Source organism: Cetorhinus maximus, chromosome 3 (genome assembly GCF_964194155.1).
Source record: "Cetorhinus maximus chromosome 3, sCetMax3.hap1.1, whole genome shotgun sequence".
Taxonomy (NCBI): domain Eukaryota; kingdom Metazoa; phylum Chordata; class Chondrichthyes; order Lamniformes; family Cetorhinidae; genus Cetorhinus; species Cetorhinus maximus.
Genome location: NC_135881.1, coordinates 67,019,833 through 67,034,975, shown reverse-complemented (window position 1 = coordinate 67,034,975; position 15,143 = coordinate 67,019,833). Strand labels below are relative to the sequence as shown.

At 41.2% G+C, this 15,143-nt stretch overlaps 1 protein-coding gene across 1 annotated transcript in view; it reads right to left on the bottom strand.

Annotated features, from left to right (window-relative positions):
• The window catches only part of LOC144678705 (tomoregulin-1-like), a 346,693-nt gene that overhangs the window by 20,620 nt on the left and 310,930 nt on the right, over positions 1 to 15,143 (bottom strand). Inside the window, exon 6 of the mRNA XM_078538515.1 lies at positions 14,614 to 14,762. Coding sequence (XP_078394641.1) covers positions 14,614 to 14,762 — 149 coding nt within the window. The remainder of the gene's footprint in view (positions 1 to 14,613; positions 14,763 to 15,143) is intronic.

Sequence of the window (15,143 nt, the reverse complement as noted above, 5' to 3'; positions counted from 1 at the left end):
AAATGCATTACATGGTACATAACATTACAAATTACATGGACAGGTGTATAAGAATACATAAAAGGGTATTCAAAATTCTTTCATAAACATATAATTAGCAAAATGGTTATCATTGGAAGGGTAGGATGAATTAGGCACCAAAAGTGGAGAACTTCTTGTGGAGGCAGAGGGCCTGGTTGAAGTATAGTGCTGAATGAATACTTTGCATCTGTTTTGACTTAAGAAGTGGACACTACACTGTGACAGTGATGGAGCAAGTTGTAAAGAAATTGGATTGAATAAAAAAGGAAGATAGGTAAAATGTATGACTGAACTGAAATTGGAAAAATCACCAAGTCTGGATGGGATACATTCCAGGTTGCTGAGGAAAAACTGGGTGGAAATTTCTGAAGGCTTGGCCACAATCTTTCAATCCTCCTTAGATATGCGAGTGGTGCCAAAGGACTGGAGGATTGCAAATGTTACACCCCTATCCAAAAAGTGGGAGATAATAAAAGTAGAGATAATAACCTGGTATAAAATTAATTGATATTAGGAAAAGTATGGACTAATAAATTAAAGCCAGCATTGATACATTAAAGGTAGGTTTTATTTGATTGAGTTCCTCAATAAATTAATTGACAGTATTGATGAGGGAAATGGAATTGATGTTCTGTATCTAGACAGTTCTCATTTCTTCCCAACACACAGCTGACCAGGAATCACTTCTGCTCTTACTGCCTGCCATTGGTGTATGTTGAAAGGATTTACAAGTGGATACCTGTTTGGCCACATTATGAACACATCTTCCTTAGCCATTAAGTCCTGGAGTGGGACATGAACCCAGACTTCAGGGTCAGAGACAGGGATGCTACCCCTGCACCACAAGACCTCTGATATTGTGTATGTGAACTTTCAAAAGACATTTTGATAAAGTACGGCATCATAGCAATTTTTAAAAAATCTATTCTGCATGTGATATGGGTGTTGCTGGCTAGACCACCATGTATTGCCCATCCCTAATTGAAAACCCATGAATCTTAAATTGAAGCCTCTGGGATGAAAGAAACAGTGGTAACATGAATGAATAACTGGTTAAGGGACAGAAAACAGAGTGTGGTGGTGAGCAATTGTTGTTTAGGTGGGAAGGAAGTGACACCAGTGGTCACTGGTGGGACCAATGCTCCTTTTAATATATATATTAGTGACATGGACTTGGGTATACAGGTCATAATTTCAAAGTTTGTAGATGACACAAAATCAGAAGGTGGATGGTAACAGACTCCAACAGGACATAGGCAGGGTGATGAAATGGGCAGGCATGTGGCAGATGAAATTTAACACAGAAAAGTGTGAAGTGATTCGTTTTGGTAGGTAGAATGAGGAGATGCCTCATATAAACAATTTTGATTGGGGTGTAGGAACAGAGAAACCCAGGGTTGTATGCACACATGTCTTTGAAGGTAGCAGGATAATTTAAGAAGGTTTGTAAAAGGACATAGGGAATCCTTGACTTTATATATAGCGGATCAGAGTACAAAGGCAAGGGAGTTATACTAAACCTTCAGTAAACACTGCTGGAGTACTTATTTCAATTCTGGGCACAACACTTAAGGAACAAATATCAAGGCCTTAAAAAGGTGGAGGGGAGATTTACTATTATAACAGTCACGACTCTTCAAAAATGCTTCATTGTCTGAAAAGTGCTTTGAGATGTCTGGTGATCATGAAAAGCACCATGTGAATGCAAGTCTTTCTTCTTTATGAAAGACTTCAGTTATATGGAAGGATTAGAGTAACTGGGTTCGTTGTTAGAGAAGAGAAGGCAATCTGATAAAGGTATTCAAAATCATGAAGGTTATGAGAAGAGTAAATAAGGAAAATATATTACCAGCGGCAGAAGGCTGGTAACCAGAAGACACAGATCTATCCAAGGTAATTGACAAAAGAAGAGGTGACATGAGAAAAACAAAATATGCATCAAGTTGTTATGACCTGGAACGCATTGCAGGAAAGGATGGTGGAATCAGATTCAATAGTAACTTTTAAAAGGGAACTATATATTTTTAATATATATTTGGCTACTAAAGCAGGTCAGAAGCTGGGAATTCTGCAGTAAGTATCTCATCTCCTGACTCCCCAAAGCCTGTCCACCATCTACGAGCCATAAGTCAGCAGGAGTGTGACAGAATGCTCTCCCTTGTCAGAATGACTGGAGCTCCAACAACACTCAAGAAGTTCTACAGCATCCAGGGAAAAGCAGCCCACTTGATTGGCACCCCACCCACCACCTTCAACACTCACTCCCTCCACCTCTGATGCACAATGGGTGTGTACCATCTACAAAATGCACTGCAACAACACACCAAGGCTCCTTTGACAACACCTTCTAAGCCCATGACCTCTAGCACCTAGGAGGACAAGGGTAGCAGATCCATGGAAACACTACCACCACTCGAAAGCTCCCCTCCAAGTCACTCACCATCCTAACTTGGAAATATATCACCGTTCCTTCACTGTTGCTGGGTCAAAATCCTGGAACTCCCTTCCCAACAACACTGTGGATATACCTACACCACATGGACTGTAGCAGTTCAAGAAGGCGGCTCACCACCATTTCCTCAAGGAAAATTAGGATATGGGCAATAACTGTTGGCCTAGCCCACATCCTGTAAACTAACAAATGTATGTATTTATATGTATTTTGATTTGTTCATGGGAAGTGGGCTGTATGGAAGGATATACTTGAAAAGGCAAAACTTGCAAGGCTATGCAGAAAGAGGTGGGAAATGAGACTAATTGAATCCAAAGAGCTGACAGTGGCAAGATAGGCTGAATGGCCTCCTTCTGTGCTATATCATCTATGATTCTAGATTGTGTCTACATTGGTATCAGTGTCGCGTACATGAACATTTCTCTTTACAGGATTCTGTAAGTCCTGCATAAATCAATGTGGGACCAGCTTTGGGCAGTGTGATGAATTGGTGTACAGGTGCAAGCAGCTGGTGTGACATCTTTCATTCCACTGACTTCCTGGTCTCAGATGCACGTCTCTGAGAGGTCATCATCTACAGGCCAAGAATCTGCTCATGCTTAAGGGTAAATAATAATTGGAATCATCATCAGCCTCTTGTCTAATAGCTAAAAGGATTAAAGCCTGTTATCTTCATAAGCCATGTACAATTTATGCTATCATGAACTTTGTTTAACTGTATCATACTTCATCTGCTGTGCTAGCAGAGAATGGAGAGCAGATTGGTGGCTATGGGAATCTGTATGGCCTGAGAAGATCAGAAGGGATTAGAGAGAAAATAAAAAGAATTATAGCTATATTTAAAAATACATGCACAAACATGCAGAAGTAGTCCTATTGCCCCTTACTGGGTCAGGTAGATTGATTTATCAAAGCTCTTAGGGTCTAAGAAGGATGAGTAAATGTTACATTCAAATCAACACTCTGAATTCCCTTATGATCTTGCTATTGAGAAGTAACCCCGGTAGATGCTCAGCATCAAACTAATCATTCCTTCCCACCAAAATTGTTTATGTGAAAAAGTCTTCTATCTTCTTTATTGATCCAATTATTTATCTTTTCCCTGATATCTTATTGTACTGTCAAAGGTCTCTGTGATTGGATTGGTGATCAGTTTCAGCAGGATCTACAGGTCAATGATAGTGGCTTTCTTGACAGGAATTTTCAACTTATCTATGTTGAATATAAAGATAAGTATTACAAATTGAGACTCAGAATACATGTACTGCCTCTCTAGAAACACATATTGAGAATTCAGCATTGATTTTGCAGTGGAGGAAACTAATTACAAACAAGGTATTTACAACAAAGAAGCAGGCCATTCAGCCCAACTGACCTAAGCCGGCATGTATGCTACATACAAGACTCCTCCCACCCTTCTTCATTTAATCCCATCATCATATGCTTCTATTCCTTCTCCTTCATGTGATTAACTAGCTTCCCTTTAAATGCATCTTTGCTAGTCACCTCAATTACCCTTCGTGGTAGCAGGTTCCATGTTCTCATAACTCTCTGGGTAAAGAAGTTTCTCATGAATTCGTAAATAAAAACAAAACATGCTGGGAATACTCAGCAGGTCAGGCAGCATCTGTGAAAAGAAATGGAGATAACATTTCAGGTCGAAGGCCTTCCTTCTATCAGAACAGAATGAAGATAGAAATGTAAGAGTTTTTCAGCCAGCAGAAGGAGTGAGGAGGCAGGAATAATCGTAGGGAAGCTCTCTGATAGGGCGGAGGGCAGAAGAAATTAACTAACAAAAAAATTCATGATGCAAAAGCCAAAGAGAGTGATAATGAGTATAATAAAGAAACAAAGGCTATATCCAGATGAGATGTGAATAGCTATAGAGAAGCCATCAGAATGCAACATGAAGAGATAAAGAAACAAGGGCAGTTTCCCCATGACACCTTGGTTCACTTCTCATTCACCCCTAACAGCCCCTTCCCTTCCCTACAGCACCTTTCCATGCAAGCAGAGGAGATGCAGCACCTGTCCCTTCACCTCTTCCCTTTTCAGAATCCAAGGGCAGGATCTTCCGGTCGGCGAGCAGGGGTGGGGCCCTCTTGCTGACGCGTAAAATGATGTGGGATGACGTTGGGTGAAACTCCCGACGTCACCCTGTGTCATTTCCATTTGCAGGTCAGCGGGGGCACAGCCGAGTCAGCTGTGTGCCCGCCGATCTGTCAATGGCCTATTGAGGCCATTGAAAAACTAATTAAGGTCATTAATGGACCTGCCCGTCCAACCTTAAGGTTGGCAGGCAGGTCAGGAGCCCTGGCAGGCTTCGGAAAAAACATGAAACTTCATACATGGGCGGGATGAGGTTTATGCGGGTATTTAAATTTGTATTAAAGGCTTCAATAAAAGTTACGGGCATGTCCCAACTCATGGGAAATTTTTAAATCATTTGTATTACAAATTTTGAATTGGAGCTGATCTCCCTGAGGCAGCACTTAGCCTCAGGGAGATCTGTGTGCTCTTTCGCAAGCATGCGCGAAAGAGCGCACTCCCAGCTTAGGGAATCCCCCCCCCACCCCCCCCACCCCCCCCCTTGCCGGACCCCCCGCCCGCACAGGGAGAGCATAGCACTTCCAAGCAGACGTCACGTTGGGCGGGCCTTAATTGGCTCGCCCACATAAAATGGCAGTGTGCCCCCAATTGGGGGCGCCGATCGGAAGTGCGCCCACCAGCATCCGCTCTCGCACGTCCTCACCGATGGGGGCAAATTTTTCCCCAAGGCCCCAAACACTCTTCCAAGTGAAACAACTATTTACTTGTACTTCTTTTAATTTAGTATACTATATTTGCTGTTCACGATGTAGTCTCCCCTACACTGGGGAGACCAAATGTAGACTGGCTGGTTGCTTTGTGAAATACCTCTGTTCAGTCTAGAAGCAAGGCCCCAAGCTTCCTGTTGCTTGTCATTTTAGTTTTCCACCTTGTACCCACTCTGACTTTTCTGCCCATGGCCTGCTGCAATATTCTGATGAAGCTCAACGCAAGCTTGAGGGACAGCACCTCATCTTTCGCTTTGGCACTCTATGCTGCCTTCTGGACTCAATATTGAGTTCAACAACTTTAGATCACAACCTCCTCCTCCATCTTGTTCTATATGTTTAATCTGTTTTTATTTTTTTTTTGCTGACTTGTGTCTTTCTTTATCCTTTCATGTTGCATTCAGATGGCTGCCACATAGCCATTCATGCCTCATCTGGACACAATTTAACATAACTTTGCTGCTTCACAATTCCATCCCTCTAGAAATGAACCACATTATGCTGTTTATTTTTATGGCATTATTAACCTGAGTTGCTCCTTTTTGTGTTTCTGTACACCCAGATCCCTTTGTTCTTCAACCCTATGTAAATGCTTATTTTCCAAAGAGTACGTGGCCTCCATAGCCTTTTTATCAAAATGTACTTCCTCACACTTGTTAATATGTAAGTTCATTTACAAATTGCATCCTTATTTTGCAAGTTTATTAATGTTTTCCTGTATTTTGTTGCAGTCCTCCTCCAGATTAACTACATCCCCCAACTTGGTGTCATCTGCAAATTTGAAAATTGTACTTCCAATTTCTGAGTCCAAATCAATATGTAAGTTGTGGACAACAGTAGTCCCAGCAATGATCATTGTGGAACAACACTTCCCAGCATTTGCCAATCTGAGTAACTATATTTAACCCCTCTTCTTTGTTGTCTGTTTTGGAGCCAGCTTGATATCAATTCTACTACTTGTCTCCTGACTCCACATGTTACTTGCTGAATCTACTATGCAACAACTTGTCAAAGACTTCTTGGAAATCCAAATATATTACATCTACTCTATTACCCTTATCTAGCCTTCCTGTTACTTCTTCAAAGAATTCAATAAGTTTAGTCAAGCATGGTCTTCCTTTTTGGAATCTGTGCTGACTACTCTTTACTATATTTCCAGTTTCTACCTGCTTTTCTATTATATTTTTTAGTCAGGATTTCATTATCTTTCCTACCACCAGCATTAAATTAATTGGACCATTCTGTATCCTTTTTTATAAATAGGAAACAAATTAGCTTTCTTCCAATATTCTGACATTTTTCCCTTTTCTAATGAATTTATATATTTGTAATAAGACTTTTTCTATTTCTTCTTTTAATGTGAGTAGATGCAATCTTAGATTAACTGGGATTAGTTAGCAGAGAATTCCATGAGTGCACTGACTTTCAAGTACATTCCTGGCAAATACATAAAATCTGACATACATTCTTTAGTCAGTTTACTGTTATTCTTCTATTTCTTTTGGAGTTCTACAGATTTAAATAACTAAGGATACCAACAAGATACTGGGCTTTAATTGAAGGAATATGCTGAAACAGACTTGATCACATTTTGAACATATTGCAAAATTTTTCTACATCTATATGTTACACCCTTGTTCAAAAAAGGGCGTAAGGATAAGCCCAGGAACTACAGATCAGTCAGTTGAACCTTGGAGTTGTGAAGCTTTTAGAAATGATAATTCAGCACAAAGTTAATAGTCACTTGGACAACCATGAACGAATTAATGAAAGCCAGTGCGGATTTGTTAAGGGCAAGTTATGTCCAGCTAACTTGGATGTGTTTTTTGATGAGGCAACAGAAAGGATTGCTGAGGGTAAAGTGGTTGATGTGGTGTATATGGACATCCAAAAGGTGTTTGATAAACTGCCACATAAGAGGCTTGTCAGCAAACACAATATCACAAGAAATAGCAACAGGAGTAGACCATATTGCCCATCGAGCCTGGTCTGCCATTCAATATGATCATGGCTGATCTTAGGCTTCAACTCCACTTTCCTGCTTGCTCCCATATCCCTTGATTCCGTCAGAGGCCAAAAATCAGCCTCTCCCAGGCTTAAATGTATTCAACGATGGAGCATCCACAACCCTCTGGGCTAGAGTATTCCAAAGATTCACCATCCTTTGAGTGAAGTAATTTCTCTTTACCTTAGTCCTAAATGATCAGTCCCTTATCTTGAGACTGTGCCCCCATGCTTTAGATTTCCTGACCAGCGGAAATAATCTCTCACTATCAACCTTATCAAGCCCCTTCAGGATCTTGTGTGTTTCAATGAGATTGCCACTCATTCTTCTAAAGTCCAGAGCATATAGGCCCAATTTTCTCAGTCTGTCATCAGAGGACAACTGTCTCCTCCCAGGGACCAATCTAGTAAACCTTCACTGTACCACCTCCAATGCAAGTTTATTCTTCCTTAAATACATGGCTGGATTTACAGCACCCCCCACCCCGCCAACCAAACTGCACATGTTTTCTGTGGGGTAGGGGGACACCTAGATGTAAAATGGCAGGAAGGAAAGGGGGCACCTCATTCCTTGCCACCTGCCATCCAAAACTTAGCCCCAACCCCTGTCCCCACTCCCTGGGGTCTCAGATCCCTCCCCGCCCTAAAAACCTGGGATTTACCTTTCTGTGGTGGTCATTGTTCTCCTTTGTGTTCCTTCCTGCAGTGCCAGCAGCACCCACTGCTGAGCTCTGACACTACTGGGACTGCTAGAGCAGCCAGCCAATCAGATTGGCTGGCAGCTCTCAAGGATGAGACTTCCTCCAGCTGAGGGACAGAAGCCCCACTCTCAGGCGTTTTAGCTTTTCCGCAGGGTGCTATGGCTGTTGGGCGGGGTCCTTTCCGGTGTGACAGCTGCTAGCTGACTCTCTTTCCCTGGGTGGGTGGGGCGGTGCGGGCGCAGGGCAGGTGGCAGGCAAGCAGTCTGGCCCCCTGTAAAATCCAGCCCTTGGTCTCAGCAAGGTTCTATACAATTGTAGCAACACTTCTTTATTCTTGTACTCCAACCCCCTTGCAATAAAGGCCAACATGCCATTTGCCTTCCCAATTGCTTGCTGTACTTCTATGCTAACTTTCTGTTTTCCTTGTACAAGCACAGCCAAGTCTCTTTGAACATCAACATTCACAAGTATTACACCTTCTAAAAAATATTCTCTTTTTCCATTCTTACGACCGAAGTGAATACACTTCCCCACATTGTACTTCATTGGCCATCTTGTTGCCCACTCAGTTAACCTGCCTATGTCTCTTTGCAGCCTCTCAGTGTTCCCCCCACAGCTTACTTTTCCATCTAGCTTAGTATTATCAGCAAACTTACATTCATTACTTTCTGCGTCTTAATCTAGTTCATTAATGTAGATCGTAAATAGCTGAGGCCCCAGCACTGATCCTTGTGGCACTTTACTTGCCACAGCCTGCCAACTTGAAATTGTCCTGTTTATGCCCACTCTCTGCTTCATGTCCAATAACCAGTATTCTATCCATGCTAATATATTACCCCACCCCCAACTCCATTAGCCCTTATCTTGTCTATTAACCTTTTGTGTGGCACCTTATTGAATGCTTTTTGGAAATCCTGGTAGACTACATCTACTGGTTCCCCTTTATCTACCCTACTAGCTACACCCTCAAAAACCTCTTATAAATTTGTCAATCAGGATTTCCCTTTAGTAAAACCATATTGACTTGTTCTAATCATACTATACTTCTCTAAGTGCATTGTTAAGACTTCCTTAATAATTCCAGCATTTTCCCAACAATTGATGTTAGGTTAATAGCTCATAGTTCCCTGTTTTCTTTCTCCACCCTTTCTTGAAATATAGTGTTGCATTTGCCAACTTCAAATCTGATGGGACCATTCCCAATCTAAGGAATTTTGGAAAATCATATCTAGTGCATCCACTATCTCTGCAGTTATATCTTTTAGCACTCTAGGGTGTAGACCATCAGGTCCAGGGGGTGTGTCAGATTTTATTACCTTAAGTTTGTTAATACTTTCTTGCTGCTGATATTAACTATCTTAATTTCCTCATTCTTTTTAGCCCCTAGGTGACCCTCTATTTCTGGTATGCAACTTGTGTCTTCTACTGTGAAGACAGACACAAAATATTTGTTCAATGTCTCTGCCATTTTCTCATTCCCCATGATCATTTCTCCTGTCCCTGTTTCTAAAGAATCAGTGTTTACTTCAGCTATTTGCTTCCTTTTTATATGATAAGAATACTTCCTTTTCAGAAAAGCTCTTATAATCTGTTTTTATGTTTTTGACTTGTTTACTCTCATATTTTATTTCTTTCCTTCATCATCATTATTCATCATCAACTTTTTGGTGGCCCTTTGCTGGTTTTTAAAATATTGTCAATCCTTGGACTTGCTACTGTTCTTTGCAACATTATATGCCTCCTCTTTTAATCTAATACTATCCTTAACTTCCTGAGCGTGTCATGGATGGATCTTTCTTGCTGAGTTTTTGTTTTTTAATGGAATGCACTTTGTTGAATATTTTGAATTACTTCTTAAAATGTTTCACAATGTTCATTTACTGCCATACCTTTTAGTCTATTTACCCAGTTAATCTTAGCCAGTTCTCCCCTCATACCTATGTAAAAGGATTTTTAAAGTTTAATATTCTTGTTTGTGATTGGAGTATGTCACTTTCAAACTTAACATGGAATTCAATAGTATTATGATCACTATTTCCCAGTCTATCTTTTACTATGGCATTACTAATTAGCCCTGTCTCACTACACAATATGAGATCTAAGATAGCTTCATCCATGGTCAATTCCACAACATATTGTTCTAGTAAATTGTCAGGTAAGCATTCTACAAACTAATCTTGTATACCACCTTTGCCAATTTGATTATCCCAGTCTATACGAAAATTAAAGTCCCCCACAATTATTACATTGCCTTTGTTATAAGCCACAGTAATTTCTTGTGTAATGCTCTGTTCAATGGTATAACTACTGTTAGGGGGCCTATAAATGATTCCCACCAGTGTTTTATGACTCATACTATTCCTAATTTCCACCCATATTGATGCTACTTCATGATCTTCTGAGGCCAGATCCTGTTTTACTGATGTACTTATGTTAGCCTTTACTATCAGGGCTACCCCCTCCTCAGTTGCCATTCTGTCTGTCTTTCCAAAATATTGGGTATCCTGAAATATTTATTTCCCAACCTTGATAGCCTTGTAACCATGGGCAGAATTTTCTGCCTGTCGGGCAGGTGGGCCTGACCCAATCTCTGGCGGGTGGGGAGCCGATCCCCGCTGGAGAAGCGGGTCCTGCCGCCATGTTACGTGGGTGGGCCAATTAAGGCCTGCCCAGCGTGATGTCCGGCGGGAAGCGCTATGCGCTTCCTGTGCGGGCAGGGGGGGGAATTCCCCAAATGCGAGAGTGCACTTTTTTGCGCATGCGCACGAAAGAGCGCACATCTCCCTGAGGCTAAGTGCTGCCTTAGGGAGATCACTGACATTTTTAAAAAGATTAAAAATAGAAAAAAAAAATCCTTAACATGTCCCCCTCATGTGACAATGTCACATGAAATGGGACATGTTCATAATTTACATAATAAGTTTATTAAACGGTTTAAAACCCTACATGAAACCTCATCCCGCCGGTGGATGAGGTTTCATGTTTTTTCTATTGCCCGCTGGGGCTCCTGGCCTGCCCACCAACCTTAAGGTTGGACGGGCAGGTTCTTTAATTGTTTAAATGACCCTGTCAATGGCCTCAATTGGCCATTGACAGGTCGGCGGGCGGACAGCTGATTTTGCCTCGGGCCCACATTCCTGAAAATTTAAATGGGCCGGGATGATGTTGGGGGTTCCCCCCGACGTCATTCCGTGTCATTTTAAGCGTCGGCGAGCGGGCCCCGCCCCTGCTCGCCGACGGCAAAATTCTGCCCCATGCCTCTGTAATGGTGATTAAATCTAAACCATTTACCTCTTGCCACTAGTTCATGCATCTTATTGCAAATGCTTTGTGCTTTCAGTAAAGTTAAAGTCCGTGGAATAAAAGGGAAAGTGGTAGCATGGAAGCAAAGTTGGCTGAGTGACAGGAAGCAGGGAATAGTGGTGCATGTTTTTTGGACTAGAGAAAGTATACTGTGCAGTTCCCCATGGCTCGGTACTAGGAGAACTGCTTTTCTTGGCCTATATTAATGACCTAGACTTTGGTGTGCAGGGCACAATTTCAAAATTTGCAGATGACACGAAACTTGGAAGTATTGCGAGTTGCAAAGGTAGTGATAGACTTCAAGAGGACATGTATTGGCTGGTGGAATGAATGAATACATGGCAGATGAAATTTAATGCAGAGAAGTGTGAAGCAATACATTTTTACAGGAAGAATGAGAAGAGGGAATATAAAAGGGCACAATTCTAAATGGGATGTAGGAACAGAGAAACTGGAGATAAATAAATCATTTAAGGTGGAGAGCAGGTTGAGAAAATGGTTAAAAAGGCATGCAGGATCCTCGAGCTTTATAAATAGAGGCATAGGTCTGAATTTTCCACTGTGAGGAGGATAATGATAGACTTCAAGAGGACATAGACAGTCTGGTGAAAAGGACGGGGATGTGGCAGATAAAATTAAATACAGAGAAGTGTGAAGTGATACAATTTGGTAGGAAGGATCTAGCAGAGGGAATATAACATCAAGGGTAAAATTCTAAAGAGTGTGCAGGAGCAGACAACCTGGAGATATATGTACACAAATCATTGAAGATGGCAGGGCAGATTGAGAAAGTGGTAAATAAGGCATATGGGATCCTGGGTTTTATAAAGTACAAACTCTTTTATAAAAAAGTACAAAAGCAAGGAATTTTTATAAACTTTTATAAACCACTTGTTCGATCTCAACCACAGTAAAGTGTTCAATTCTGGGCACTAGACTTTAGGAAGGATGTGAAGGCATTAGACAGGGTGCAGAAAAGGTTTAAAAGAGTGATTCAAGAAGTAAGGAACTTCAGTTACGTAGATAAATTGGAGAAGCTGGGGCTGTTCTCCTCAGGGAAGATGAGAGGAGATTTAATAGAGGTGTTCAAAATGATGATGGATCAGGACAGAGTAGATAGGGAGGAACTGTTCCCATTGGCAGAAGGGCCAAGAACCAGAGGACATGATTTGAGATAAAAACATTTTACACAGCAAGCGGTTAGGATCTGGAATGCACTGCCTGAAAATGTGGTGGATACAGATTCAATCATGGCTTTCAAAAGAGAATTGGATAATTAACTCAAGAGAAAAACATTACAGGGCTATGGGGAAAGGGCTGGTGATTGAGTGGGACGAGCTGAGTTGCTCTTGCAAAAAGTTGGTACAGACACAATGGATTGAATAGCCTCCTTCTGTCTATAACCATTCTATGATTTAACATACAATAGAGTAGAATTTTGCAGGTAAGTTCCCCCAATCTCCTGCTGTAACTTCAGTGAAAGATTGTCAGAGACTTCAAGAAACTATGCAAATCATGCACATTTTCTGGAGTATTTGTCAATCTTCTGCCAACGTTGAGAGCTCCTGTGGGTGGACCTTTTACCACAATATCTATATCAAAAGGGTAATGCTTAGCACTAATGGATATTTGACTCAGGCATTAAAAACCCCCCAAAGTCTAGCAATTTGGAATTGACCTTTTTTGAGTTAAATGCTCTGATCGAATATGGTGATATCCAAGGCTCTTCAGACGGCCGCAGACTACATTGTGATAGAGCTGGTATGGTACAATAGTCAGCTGGATAAGAGTAGAGAAAAATTACCCCACTGCTTGTGTCACAAGTGCTGGGAGTCCATTTAGGGTTGAGAGGTGAGACAACCTTTGTTTAGGGTCAGGAATGGATCTGGGGATGGGAATCTCAGGTGCTGGGTGTTTGGATCATATTGGAGGGGCCTAGGATCACAGGGTGTTGAGTGAGCTGCAGGCAGGGGATCTTGAGGTCTAGAGGATGGGACATTGAGAGTGTCGGGGGGAGTGGATGATTGGGGATCAGTGCAAGCATGGGTGATCAGAGCATTTGGAGAAGACATTGGGGGTCTGCAATCAGGGAGATGGGACAGAGGCCTGGGTAATAGGGATGGAGGCGGTGGATCTGATGTTGGGAGTGGCAGGACAGTTGTTAAAGGAGAAGGCAGGAGGAACCATCCTGCTCCACTTGGTTCTATATTCAGGTTAAGTAACTTATTTTGTTGTGGGTGATCACTAGGGCTAGTTTCCTAGAGTGCAGCCCACAATGTTGCAAGCTGCCTCAGTGTAAACCAATCTAGGGGACCTCAAGCATATTTGTATATGTGAAGGGAATAATGCATGCTTCAGCATGGCTATAGGATGGTTCTTTCTTGTCTTCACCCTACATGACAGCTAGTATACTTCTGGTTTGAACGTGCACTTCCTCCCCAGCATTTTGGGTGTTTACCTGTTTTCACAAATCTACTTTAAAGATTCAACTACTTTTGGTGTAATCTGGATGGAAAACATTTCTGCATTGAAACAAGGTTTGCATAAATAGTATTTGTCATTTGCAACAACATAACAAATTGTTGTTGCTTTTTTATTATCACGTCAAAACTGACAGCTGAAATTATATGTTTTGGAAGGATTTTCTTCATTTAGAGTACTGACAATCTCAAAACAGCTTTTCAATTTATTTTTCAGAGAGGAGGGATTGATGTGCAAGGAATAGGTCTTATACATCTTAATTGAATCTTTGGCAAATATGGCCTCATCCATTTGCCCTTTATAAGGTCATCCCTAGGCTGAACCTTACTACAGTCCTATTCCCCAGCCTCCCACTATGCACCTGTTAGTTTGCCTTTACTGCCATTTTTTATTGCTTGGAGACATGCTTAATGCAGTAACAAATGATTCACTGGATAGCAGTTGAGAACAAACAAGCTGACAAGTTCTATTAAAGTGGAGGCATATTTTCATTTAAAACTGCATAATCATTAATGGAAAACATAGTAATTTGAAAATGTACAATGGCTTTGAAAAGGCAAGAATGCACAGTCATATGGAGTTAAACACTCATTGGGATGCTACATGATGTGAATGGAAATGAAAAAGACAGGGTGAAATGCCAATAATTACATTATGCGTGAGCTAAATGATGCATCAACTATGGCTTTTAATTTATTATTTCTAAAACTCTGCACGTGGATAAATTGATTGAATGTTTTGCAGAATTTTTGCCACCCAAAACAGATGCCAGTCTCTTAGCACATCACTGTGAATATAGTCTCAATGCATCATTTCTGAACATGTATTCATTTACCTTGGCATTTACCAAGACGTTTTACTTCAATCCACTCCTGTCTCTGGCAGGATGCTTCTTTGACAAGGCAAGGACTATCATATGACTTTCCATTAGATGCACACACTGGATTGTAGTTGAATCTGCTGCAGTCTATATTACACACACACCTGATAAAACCAAAAAATATATATTGTACCAGTTACCACATAAACCAATCACTGCCACACAAATTACATCACAATGAAACCTTTAAACGTGATATCGCCACAAATTGCACCCGCTCAAACAATAGCCCCCAGAAAATGAAACATCTGCCAGTGTTCTAAATTTAAGTACATGTCCTATAACAGCGATTATCTCCTAGGCATAATTGATAATTTTATTGCTGATAGAATTAATGTTTCATGTGTGAAAGATGGAAAATCAATTGCAACAGCACACAATGATTTGTTTAAATCATACTTGAAATTCTATTAGAAGCAGTGTACCCTTAGCATACCATATCTCACCAGTGACTGAGTTGCAGGTATTTTTTCACTGGTTCGCCC